This window comes from Salvelinus fontinalis, chromosome 40, assembly GCF_029448725.1.
Source record: "Salvelinus fontinalis isolate EN_2023a chromosome 40, ASM2944872v1, whole genome shotgun sequence".
Taxonomy (NCBI): Eukaryota; Metazoa; Chordata; class Actinopteri; order Salmoniformes; family Salmonidae; genus Salvelinus; species Salvelinus fontinalis.
The window spans coordinates 4,827,751-4,840,064 of NC_074704.1; the positions used below are offsets into that span (position 1 = coordinate 4,827,751).

The following is a 12,314-nucleotide window of genomic DNA, read 5'->3' on the forward strand; positions in this document are numbered from 1 at the left end:
ATGGTCTTTGGGGCCAAGACAAATTTCTTCAGCCTCCTGAGGTTGAAGAGGCACTGTTTCTCCTTCTTCACCACACTGTCTGAGTGGATGGACCATTTTCAGATTGTCAGGGATGTGTACGCCAAGGAACTTGAAGCTTTTCACCTTCTCCACTGTGGCTGGTGAAGATGGACAAAATCAATATGCGCGGATACATGTATTAGACCTAATGGATAAATAGACTAGTCAGTATAGGATACATGTATTAGACCTAATGGATAAATAGACTAGTCAGTATAGGATACATGTATTAGACCTAATGGATAAATAGACTAGTCAGTATAGGAAACATGTATTAGACCTAATGGATAAATAGACTAGTCAGTATAGGATACATGAATTAGACCTAATGGATAAATAGACTAGTCAGTATAGGATACATGTATTAGACCTAATGGATAAATAGACTAGTCAGTATAGGATACATTTATGGTAACTTATTATATTATAATGTATTAGCTACCATGGAGCCTTATTCTATTATAATGTATTAGCTACCATGGAGCCTTATTCTATTATAATGTATTAGCTACAATGGAGCCTTATTCTATTATAATGTATTAGCTACCATGGAGCCTTATTCTATTATAATGTATTAGCTACCATTGTGCCTAATTCTATTATAATGTATTAGCTACCATGGAGCCTTATTAGATTCTAATGTATTAGCTACCATGGAGCCTTAATCTATTCTAATGTATTAGCTACCATGGTGCCTTATTCTATTATAATGTATTAGCTACCATGGAGCCTTATTCTATTATAATGTATTAGCTACCATGGAGCCTTATTCTATTCTAATGTATTATCTACCATGGAGCCTTATTAGATTCTAATGTATTAGCTACCATGGAGCCTTATTAGATTCTAATGTATTAGCTACCATGGAGCCTTATTCTATTATAATGTATTAGCTACCATGGAGCCTTATTCTATTATAATGTATTAGCTACCATGGAGCCTTATTCTACTCTAATGTATTAGCTACCATGGAGCCTTATTCTATTATATTCTAGTTTAATATTATATTGAGACTGACAAAGACAAGTTTTTGCTGATCGATTAGTGAGAATTTAAAATAAACTTCACATCTACTACACATCTGTATTCAATGCAAATTCTGATTCATTCAGTCAACAGATAATATCAAAATAAACAACTAGCTCTATACTGCTTCTACATAGTGGAATAACATTGATGGGAACATTCATGTTTTTCATGTCAACAACTTTATTATAAAAACACCATCACATTTTCATAGTCCTTTAGCTTGATGACTAATACACAAATTAACTCAATGAAACAAAACGACTAAATTCAAGAAATGCACATTCTATTAATCTATTCAATATCTAAATCATGTATTCAAATTCATTTAGCGAAAGCCAGATCAAATCCAAGAGGTTTAAAGGTTAGAATCAAGAAATCCAAAACTCCATTCATCTATATAGTAATTAACATTTAGCAATATCCCAAATATATAATGAACAATATTAGAGGGTTTATACTTGTTTGCAATGGATTAAAGTTGATAATCAAACACATTGTATGGTATTTATCATCTCCAGATGGAAACTAAAACAAAAGTAGGTCTATTTTGTTAATTATTTCAGATAAACTATATGATTTCATTTGGCAGAAACAAAAACCTAAATTCTCAGGTCAAAAACATAAGTCAGAACACAGCCTCTCTATTCTCTCATGTGATTTCAGGTCCTCTGACTGGGAAAATGTCTTTCCACACTGAGAGCAGTGGTATGTCTTCTCCTCCTGTGTATGTATTATTGCATGCTTATTCAGACGTCTTAAATTGATAAAACTCTTTCCACACAGGGAGCATTGGTAGGGCTTTTCTTTTGTGTGTGTTGTCTCATGCTCTTTTAGGGTCCCAAACTGGGTAAACCGCTTTCCACACTGGGAACATTGAAAAGGCTTTTCCCCTGTGTGTATCCTTGCATGTGCCTTCAGGCTCCCTAAGCAGGTAAAACTATTTCCACACTGGGAACATTGGAAAGGCTTTTCCCCTGTGTGTATCCTCTCATGCTCCTTCAGGCTCCTTAAGCGGTTAAGACGCTTTCCACAATGGGAACATTGGAAATGCTTTTCCCCTGTGTGTATCCTCTCATGCTCCTTCAGGCTCCTTAACCAGGCGAAACTCTTTCCACACTGGGAACAGTTGTACGGTTTCTCTCCAGAGTGTATTCTCTTATGCTCCCTCAGGTTTCCTAACAAAGTAAAACTCTTTCCACACTGGGAACATTGGAAAGGCCTTTCTCCTGTGTGTATCCTCTCATGCCGTTTTAGGTCCCATGATAGGGAAAATCTCTTTTCACATTGGGAGCAGTGGTGTTGTCTCACTGGTTTGGGTGTTACTGGGTCTGGTCCCCCTGAAGGACTCTTTTCGCTGTCAGAGTGAGAGTCTGATTTCTCTCCTGCCAAAGACAAACAGATTATTTAGTTAAATACGTAACAGAGACCTGAATAAAACTTCTACATGATAAAACTGTCTCCATGTTAGAGGAGGAGCCTGTTGAAGAGCTCCGGTCTGAGAAACTGACTGACGCTGCTCCCTCTGTGACATCGCTGCTCCCTCCTTTTAAACTACTGCCCAGCCTTTCTGAACTGCCTGGCTGAACAACACCTTATCATCTGAAGCTGTGGAATACCATCACCAAGACCTGCCAGATCTCTACATGTGTTTTGTTAGTTTTTAAAGTATTACTCTGCCATTGTTTTTTATTCATGCCCCCCTTCAGTCCTTTTTCCATCAATAAGTCTGAATATATATATATACAGTGGGGCAAAAAAAAGTATTTAGTCAGCCACCAATTTTGCAATTTCTCCCACTTAAAAAGATGAGAGAGGCCTGTAATTTTCATCATAGGTACACTTCAACTATGACATACAAAATGAGAAATAAAAATCCAGAAAATCACATTGTAGGATTTTTTATGAATTTATTTGCAAATTATGGTGGAAAATAATTATTTGGTCAATAACAAAAGTTTATCTCAATACTTTGTTATATACCCTTTGTTGGCAATGACAGAGGTCAAACGTTTTCTGTAAGTCTTCACACACTGTTGCTGGTATTTTGGCCCATTCCTCCATGCAGATCTCCTCTAGAGCAGTGATGTTTTGGGGCTGTTGCTGGGCAACACGGACTTTCAACTCCCTCCAAAGATTTTCTATGGGGTTGAGATCTGGAGACTGGCTAGGCCACTCCAGGACCTTGAAATGCTTCTTACGAAGCCACTCCTTCGTTGCCCGGCCGGTGTGTTTGGGATCATTGTCATGCTGAAAGACCCAGACACGTTTCATCTTCAATGTCCTTGCTGATGGAAGGAGGTTTTCACTCAAAATCTCACGATACATGGCCCCATTCATTCTTTCCTTTACACGGATCAGTCATCCTGGTCCCTTTGCAGAAAAACAGCCCCAAAGCATGATGTTTCCACCCCCATACTTCACAGTAGGTATGGTGTTCTTTGGATGCAACTCAGCATTCTTTGTCCTCCAAACACGACGAGTTGAGTTTTTATCAAAAAGTTATATTTTGATTTCATCTGACCATATGACATTCTCCCAATCTTCTTCTGGATCATCCAAATGCTCTCTAGCAAACTTCAGACGGGCCTGGACATGTACTGGCTTAAGCAGGGGGACACATCTGGCACTGCAGGATTTGAGTCCCTGGCGGCGTAGTGTGTTACTGATGGTAGGCTTTGTTACTTTGGTCCCAGCTCTCTGCAGGTCATTCACTAGGTCACCCCGTGTGGTTCTGGGATTTTTGCTCACTGTTCTTGTGATCATTTTGACCCCATGGGGTGAGATCTTGCGTGGAGCCCCAGATCGAGGGAGATTATCAGTGGTCTTGTATGTCTTCCATTTTCTAATAATTGCTCCCACAGTTGATTTCTTCAAACCAAGCTGCTTACCTATTGCAGATTCAGTCTTCCCAGCCTGGTGCAGGTCTACAATTTTGTTTCTGGTGCCCTTTGACAGCTCTTTGGTCTTGGCCATAGTGGAGTTTGGAGTGTGACTGTTTGAGGTTGTGGACAGGTGTCTTTTATACTGATAACAAGTTCAAACAGGTGCCATTAATACAGGTAACGAGTGGAGGACAGAGGAGCCTCTTAAAGAAGAAGTTACAGGTCTGTGAGAGCCAGAAATCTTCCTTGTTTGTAGATGACCAAATACTTATTTTCCACCATAATTTGCAAATAAATTCATAAAAAATCCTACAATGTAATTTTCTGGAATTTTTTTTCTCATTTTGTCTGTCATAGTTGAAGTGTACCTATGATGAAAATTACAGGCCTCTCTCATCTTTTTAAGTGGGAGAACTTGCAAAATTGGTGGTTGACTAAATACTTTTTTGCCCCACTGTACCTCTAGTAGGACCCATAACTTCCCCATATATATAATGGAATGTCATTGTTACAATCTTAATTTCACTAACAGGACTGACGTTACCCACTTTGAGGAGGGCTTTCCAATCTTTGGGGATCTCAGACGATACGAAAGAACGGTTGAACAGGCTAGTAATAGGGGTTGCAACAATTTCGGTGGATAATTTTAGAAAGAGAGGGTCCAGATTATCTAGCCCGGCTGATTTGTAGGGGTCCAGATTTTGCAGCTCTTTCAGAAAATCAGCTATCTGGATTTGGGTGAAAGAGAAATGGGGGAGGCTTGGGCAAGTTGCTGGGAGGGGTGCAGGGCTGTTGACCGGGGTAGGGGTAGCCAGGTGGAAAGCATGGCCAGCCGTAGAAAAATGCTTATTGAAATTCTCGATTATCATGGATTTATCGGTGGTGACAGTGTTTCCTAGCCTCAGTGCAGTGGGCAGCTGGGAGGAGGTGTTTTTATTCTCCATGGACTTTACAGTGTCCCAGAACTTTTGGGTGTTTGTGCTACAGGATGCAAATTTCTGACTTGAAAAAGCTAGCCTTTGCTTTCCTAACTGCCTGTGTATATTGGTTCCTAACTTCCCTGAAAAGTTGCATATCGCGGGGGCTATTCGATGCTAATGCAGTACGCCACAGGATGTTTTTGTGCTGGTCAAGGGCAGTCAGGTCTGGAGTGAACCAAGGGCTATATCTGTTCCTGGTTCAACATTTTTTGAATGGGGCATGCTTATTTAAGATGGTGAGGAAAGCACTTTTAAAGAATAACCAGGCATCCTCTACTGTCGGAATTAGGTCAATATCCTTCCAGGATCCCCGGGCCAGGTCGATTAGAAAGGCCTGCTCTCAGGATAATATCTATGAGGGTGCCCGTGTTTACGGATTTGGGGTTGTACCTGGTAGGTTCATTGATAATTTGTGTGAGATTGAGGGCATCAAGCTTAGATTGTAGGATGGCCGGGGTGTTAAGCATGTCCCAGTTTAGGTCACCTAACAGCACGAGCTCTAAAGATAGATGGGGCCAATCAATTCACATATGGTGTCCAGGGCACAGCTGGGGGCAGAAGGTGGTCTATAGCAAGCGGCAATGGTGAGAGACTTGTTTCTGGAAAGGTGGATTTTTAAAAGTAGAAGCTCAAATTGTTTGGGCACAGACCTGTATAGTAAGACTATGCAGGCATGGGAGTGGAGCTAGGCACTGCAGGGCTTGGATTAACCTCCACATCACCAGAGGAACAGAGGAGGAGTAGTATAAGGGTACGGCTAACGGCTATAAGTACAGGTCGTCTAGTGTGTTCGTAACAGAGAGTAAGAGGAGCAGGTTTCTGGGCACGGTAGAATAGATTCAAGGCATAATGTACAGGCAAAGGTATGGTAGGATGTGAATACAGTGGAGGTAAACCTATGCATTGAGTGACGATGGGAGAGATATTGTCTCTAGACACATCATTTAAACCAGGTGAGGTCACCGCATGTGTGGAAGGTGGAACTAAAGGGTTGGCTAAGGCATATTGAGCAGGGCTAAAGGCTCTACAGTGAAATAAGGCAATAATTACTAACCAAAACAGCAATGGACAAGGCATATTGACATTAGGGAGAGGCATGCGTAGCCGAGTGAACATTGGTTACAGTGAGTAGCTGGGCGAGCTGGAGACACAGGGATTCAGACAGCTAGCGGGCCGGGGTTAGCAAGCTAGCAGAAGAGCCTTAGAGGGACGTCGCCATGGAAGAAGTCAGTTTAAGCCTTGTGCGGATTACGTCGGCAGATCAGTCGTGATGGGTCACCAGGACTCCGTGTAGTAAAAATGGGTCCAGGCCATTTAGCAAAATAGGAATAGTAGCCCCAAAAAATTGTCTGATGGACTTCTCCAGCTAACAGTCCGGTGTGCTTCTAGACAGCTAGCGGGCCGCGGCTAGGAGGCTAGCAGATCGGCATTCAGGGGACGTTGCGACCGGGGAGCCAGTTGAAAAAATAAAAATAAACTTGGGCGGATTACTTCGGTAGTCCAGTCGCGAAGGATTGGCAGGGCTCCGTAACGGCAATAAAAGGGGTCCAGGTAGGTTTCCAAAATAGGTATTGTAGCCCAAGGAGTGGCTGATATTCTAATCTTCGGCTAGCCAGGAGATGGGCCTAGCACAGGTTAGCTCCAGGCTAATTGGTGCTTGCTCCGGGACAGAGACGTTAGCCAGGAGAAGCCACTCGGATAGCAGCTAGCTAGCTGCTAAAGGTTAGCTGATGACCACTAGCAGTGGCTAGCTGACTACTAGGTAGTAGCTAGTTAGCTGGCTAGCTGCTGTTGGGGCTTCCGGTTCTGAAGTAAAGAAAATAGCAGATCCATACCACATTGGGTGAGGCGGGTTGCAGGAGAGTATGTTGGAGTTAAGAAGAATATTTTTTTTTAAATATGCGAAGAAAAAACATTAAAAGGATATAAAAAGATATATACACGACAAGACAGGACGAAGACTAAAGACGCCTGACTGCTACGCCATCTTGGAGTATGAATGAGGATGTTTTTTCAGTCAACTCATAAGGAATATATATTTTAAATAAACCCTGCTACTTTATTTGACACTTACTTTAGTTTATTTATTTACAGTCTTGATAGGAAACTAGTTTTATTTTTTATGAAGTTGAACATGTGGTCTATATGAAAGAATGTGAAAAATAATTACAAAGTTACACAATTGGTGGAACGACCCAATAATAGATGTTGAGGGCAACAGTATTACAGTCAATGGAAGGCATTTGATTCATGCATTTAGTTGGTGGCTCACTCTTGGGTGGTACACATATTTTACAGTGTAGCTTTAACAATTCCTACAGTACAGAACAACATGTTCAAATGTAAAACTTCAGTTTACGGAAAACAGATGTAAGACAGATGCATACCTGGGCTAATTAGCTATCAGCGACTCCTAACACCTGGGCTAATTAGCTATCTGCGACTCCTAACACCTGGGCTAATTATCTATCTGCGACTCCTAACACCTGGGCTAATTATCTATCTGCGACTCCTAACACCTGGGCTAATTATCTATCTGCGACTCCTAACACCTGGGCTAATTATCTATCTGCGACTCCTAACACCTGGGCTAATTATCTATCTGCGACTCCTAACACCTGGGCTAATTAGCTATCTGCGACTCCTAACACCTGGGCTAATTAGCTATCTGCGACTCCTAACACCTGGGCTAATTATCTATCTGCGACTCCTAACACCTGTATGTAAACGGAATACGGACGCAACAAAGGTGTTGTCGTTGAAAAACATTTCGGCTACAACTGTGTTAAAACCGGTTGGAACAGTGTGCAGTAAGAGTATATTTGTGAAATTATTTTTGATCTGATATGAAAGTAGAGATATTTATGTTTCTGGAACCGTACCACAATTGAGAATCGATTCACATGTAGATGTAGTATTTGTCTGTTTTGGAGCCAATTCGCCTCAAAGCAGAACATGTCTGGTCCTTGGACTATATTGAGTCACGTCAGGCTTCTTTCGTCCATTATTGGGCTAACAGAGGTTGTGACCCTGTTATTAAGATAGTACTTACTGGTCTTAATCAGATCTTCTGTCTCCTCATCGTCTTCTTCTTTCAATGTGACAGTCATCTCCCCCTCCTCCCCTGCATCCTCCTCTTGCTCTTCATCTTCTTCTTTCACTGTAACATCCTCTTCCTCTTTCACTCTGAACGCGTCTTCCTCTTGTTTCTCTGTAAAATCCTCCTCTTTCACTCTGAACGCGTCTTCCTCTTGTTTTGCTGTAACATCCTCCTCCTCCTCTTTCACTCTGAACGCGTCTTCCTCTTGTTTTACTGTAACATCCTCCTCATCTTTCACGACAATGTTCAGCCACAGACCCTCTTTCTCCGTCCAGCAGATCTCTTCTTTAGCAGGAGAGTAGTTTAGTGAGCTCATGGTCGGGGATGTTAGCTAGGTAGCATTAGCGACTAGCCTAGTGCTAGGCTAACTTATCAAGCCAGCTAGCTGACTAACAATTTACTAACAATGTACATATAACATTAAATAAAGTAACTAGCTAATCGACGAAACTCTGTTTAAAACACTGAGACAGTCTAAAGAGCTTCAATGTTTCGGCTATGTTTGCTAGAAAGCTACGGAGGTGGCCGACTAGCTGTTGTTGTTGATGAAACGTCCCGTCCACTAGATTATACGTCACACTGGCAGCATCGCCTGAAAGACGCTCCTCGCCATCAGCTGACTGGAGTTGGGAACGCAGTTGAGAGAAAAGTGCATTTTATTTTATTTAAAACATACTTTCCATCTGCTACATATCTGCCTGCATTTAAGGCGATGTCATATTAATACAGTCAAACAAACAAATCTGTACCATGGTTTAACAGTGATCTACGTTCTATGAAAGTGACTGGGAGCAAACTGGAGAATAGCTAGAGGAAAAAAAAGCTAACTGTATATACATATGAAGTGTGTAAAACAGTATGTAAACATTATTAAAGTGACCAGTGATTCCATGTCTATGTACATATGGCAGCAGCCTTGAAGGTGCAGGGTTGAGTAACATTATTAAAGTGACCAGTGATTCCATGTCTATGTACATATGGCAGCAGCCTTGAAGGTGCAGGGTGGAGTAACATTATTAAAGTGACCAGTGATTCCATGTCTATGTACATATGGCAGCAGCCTTGAAGGTGCAGGGTTGAGTAACATTATTAAAGTGACCAGTGATTCCATGTCTATGTACATATGGCAGCAGCCTTGAAGGTGCAGGGTTGAGTACCGGAAGGTAGCCAGTTAGTGACAGTGACTAAGTTCAGGGCAGCGTACTGGGTGGAGGCCGGCTAGTGATGGCTATTTAACAGTCTTTTTATTTTTTTATTTTTTATTTCACCTTTATTTAACCAGGTAGGCTAGTTGAGAACAAGTTCTCATTTGCAACTGCGACCTGGCCAAGATAAAGCATAGCAGTGTGAACAGACAACAACACAGAGTTACACATGGAGTAAACAATAGACAAGTCAATAATATGGTAGAAAAAAGAGAATCTATATACAATGTGTGCAAAAGGCATGAGGTAGGCAATAAATCGAATAATTACAATTTAGCAGATTAACACTGGAGTGATAAATCATCAGATGATCATGTGCAAGAAGAGATACTGGTGTGCAAAAGTGCAGAAAAGTAAAATAAATAAAAGCAGTATGGGGGTGAGGTAGATAAATTGGGTGGGTAGTTTACAGATGGACTATGTACAGCTGCAGCGATCGGTTAGCTGCTCGGATAGCAGATTTTTAAAGTTGTTGAGGGAGATAAAAGTCTCCAACTTCAGAGATTTTTGCAATTCGTTCCAGTCGCAGGCAGCAGAGAACTGGAAGGAAAGGCGTCCAAATGAGGTTTTGGCTTTAGGGATGATCAGTGAGATACACCTGCTGGAGCGCGTGCTACGGGTGGGTGTAGCCATCGTGACCAGTGAACTGAGATAATGCGGCACTTTGCCTAGCATAGCCTTGTAGATGAGTCTGATGGCCTTGAGATAGAAGCTGTTTGGTGCAGTTGCTGTACCAGGCGGTGATACAGCCTGACAGGATTCTCTCAATGGCATAAGTTTGTGAGGGACTTTGGGAACAAGCCAAATTTCTTCAGCCTCCTGAGGTTGAAGAGGCACTGTTTCTCCTTCTTCACCACACTGTCTGAGTGGTAGAATCGTTTTCAGATTGTCAGGGATGTGTACGCCAAGGAACTTGAAGCTTTTCACCTTCTCCACTGCGGCTGGTGAAGATGGACAAAATCAATATGCGCGGATACATGTATTAGACCTAATGGATAAATAGACTAGTCAGTATAGGATACATGTATTAGACCTAATGGATAAATAGACTAGTCAGTATAGGATACATGTATTAGACCTAATGGATAAATAGACTAGTCAGAATAGGATACATGTATTAGACATAATGGATGAATAGAATAGTCAGTATAGGATACATTTATGGTAACTTATTATATTCTAATGTATTAGCTACCATGGAGCCTTATTCTATTATAATGTATTAACTACCATGGAGCCTTAATCTACTCTAATGTATTAGCTACCATGGAGCCATAATCTATTATAATGTATTAGCTACCATGGAGCCTTATTCTACTCTAATGTATTAGCTACCATGGAGCCTTATTCTAATGTATTAGCTACCATGGAGCCTTATTCTATTATAATGTATTAGCTACCATAGAGCCTTATTCTATTCTAACGTATTAGCTACCATGGAGCCTAATTCCATTATAATGTATTAGCTACCATGGTGTCTTATTCTATTATAATGTACTATCTACCATGGAGCCTTATTCTACTCTAATGTATTAGCTACCATGGAGCCATATTCTATTCTAATGTATTATCTACCATGGAGCCGTATTCTATTATAATGTATTAGCTACCATAGAGCCTTATTCTATTCTAACGTATTAGCTACCATGGAGCCTAATTCCATTATAATGTATTAGCTACCATGGTGTCTTATTCTATTATAATGTACTATCTACCATGGTGCCTTATTCTACTCTAATGTATTAGCTACCATGGAGCCTTATTCTACTCTAATGTATAAGCTACCATGGAGCCTTATTCTACTCCAATGTATTAGCTACCATGGAGCCTTATTATATTATAATGTATTAGCTACCATGGAGCCTTATTCTATTATAATGTATTAGCTACCATGGAGCCTAATTAGATTCTAATGTATTAGCTACCATGGAGCCTTATTAGATTCTAATGTATTAGCTACCATGGAGCCTTATTCTATTATAATGTATTAGCTACCATGGAGCCTTATTCTATTATAATGTATTAGCTACCATGGAGCCTAATTAGATTCTAATGTATTAGCTACCATGGAGCCTTATTAGATTCTAATGTATTAGCTACCATGGAGCCTTATTCTATTATAATGTATTAGCTACCATGGAGCCTTATTCTATTATAATGTATTAGCTACCATGGAGCCTTATTCCATTATAATGTATTAGCTACCATGGAGCCTAATTCCATTATAATGTACTAGCTACCATGGTGCCTTATTCTATTATAATGTACTAGCTACCATGGTGCCTTATTCTACTCTAATGTACTATCTACCATGGAGCCTTATTCTACTCTAATGTATAAGCTACCATGGAGCCTTATTCTACTCTAATGTATTAGCTACCATGGAGCCCTATTCTATTATAATGTATTAGCTACCATGGAGCCTTATTATATTCTAATGTATTAGCTACCATGGAGCCCTATTCTATTATAATGTATTAGCTACCATGGAGCCTTATTATATTCTAATGTATTAGCTACCATGGAGCCTTATTAGATTCTAATGTATTAGCTACCATGGAACCTTATTATATTATAATGTATTATCTACCATGGTGCCTTATTCTACTCTAATGTATTAGCTACCATGGAGCCTTATTCTACTCTAATGTATAAGCTACCATGGAGCCTTATTCTACTCTAATGTATTAGCTACCATGGAGCCCTATTCTATTATAATGTATTAGCTACCATGGAGCCTTATTATATTCTAATGTATTAGCTACCATGGAGCCCTATTCTATTATAATGTATTAGCTACCATGGAGCCTTATTATATTCTAATGTATTAGCTACCATGGAGCCATATTCTATTCTAATGTATTATCTACCATGGAGCCTTATTCTATTATAATGTATTAGCTACCATAGAGCCTTATTCTATTATAATGTATTAGCTACCATGGAGCCTTATTCTATTATAATGTATTAGCTACCATGGAGCCTTATTCTATTATAATGTATTAGCTACCATGGAGCCTTAATCTATTATAATGTATTAGCTACCATGGAGCCTTAA

At 40.3% G+C, this 12,314-nt stretch overlaps 1 protein-coding gene across 1 annotated transcript; it reads right to left on the minus strand.

Annotated features, from left to right (window-relative positions):
* Positions 1 to 1,251: 1,251 nt before the first annotated feature.
* On the minus strand, positions 1,252 to 8,618 carry LOC129839922 (zinc finger protein OZF-like). Its single transcript, XM_055907646.1, has 2 exons — positions 8,004 to 8,618; positions 1,252 to 2,471 (listed from the first exon to the last, which is right to left on the minus strand). The coding sequence occupies exons 1-2, from the start codon at positions 8,365 to 8,367 to the stop codon at positions 1,702 to 1,704; spliced, it is 1,134 nt and encodes a 377-aa protein (XP_055763621.1). The 5' UTR covers positions 8,368 to 8,618; the 3' UTR covers positions 1,252 to 1,701.
* Positions 8,619 to 12,314: the final 3,696 nt, after the last annotated feature.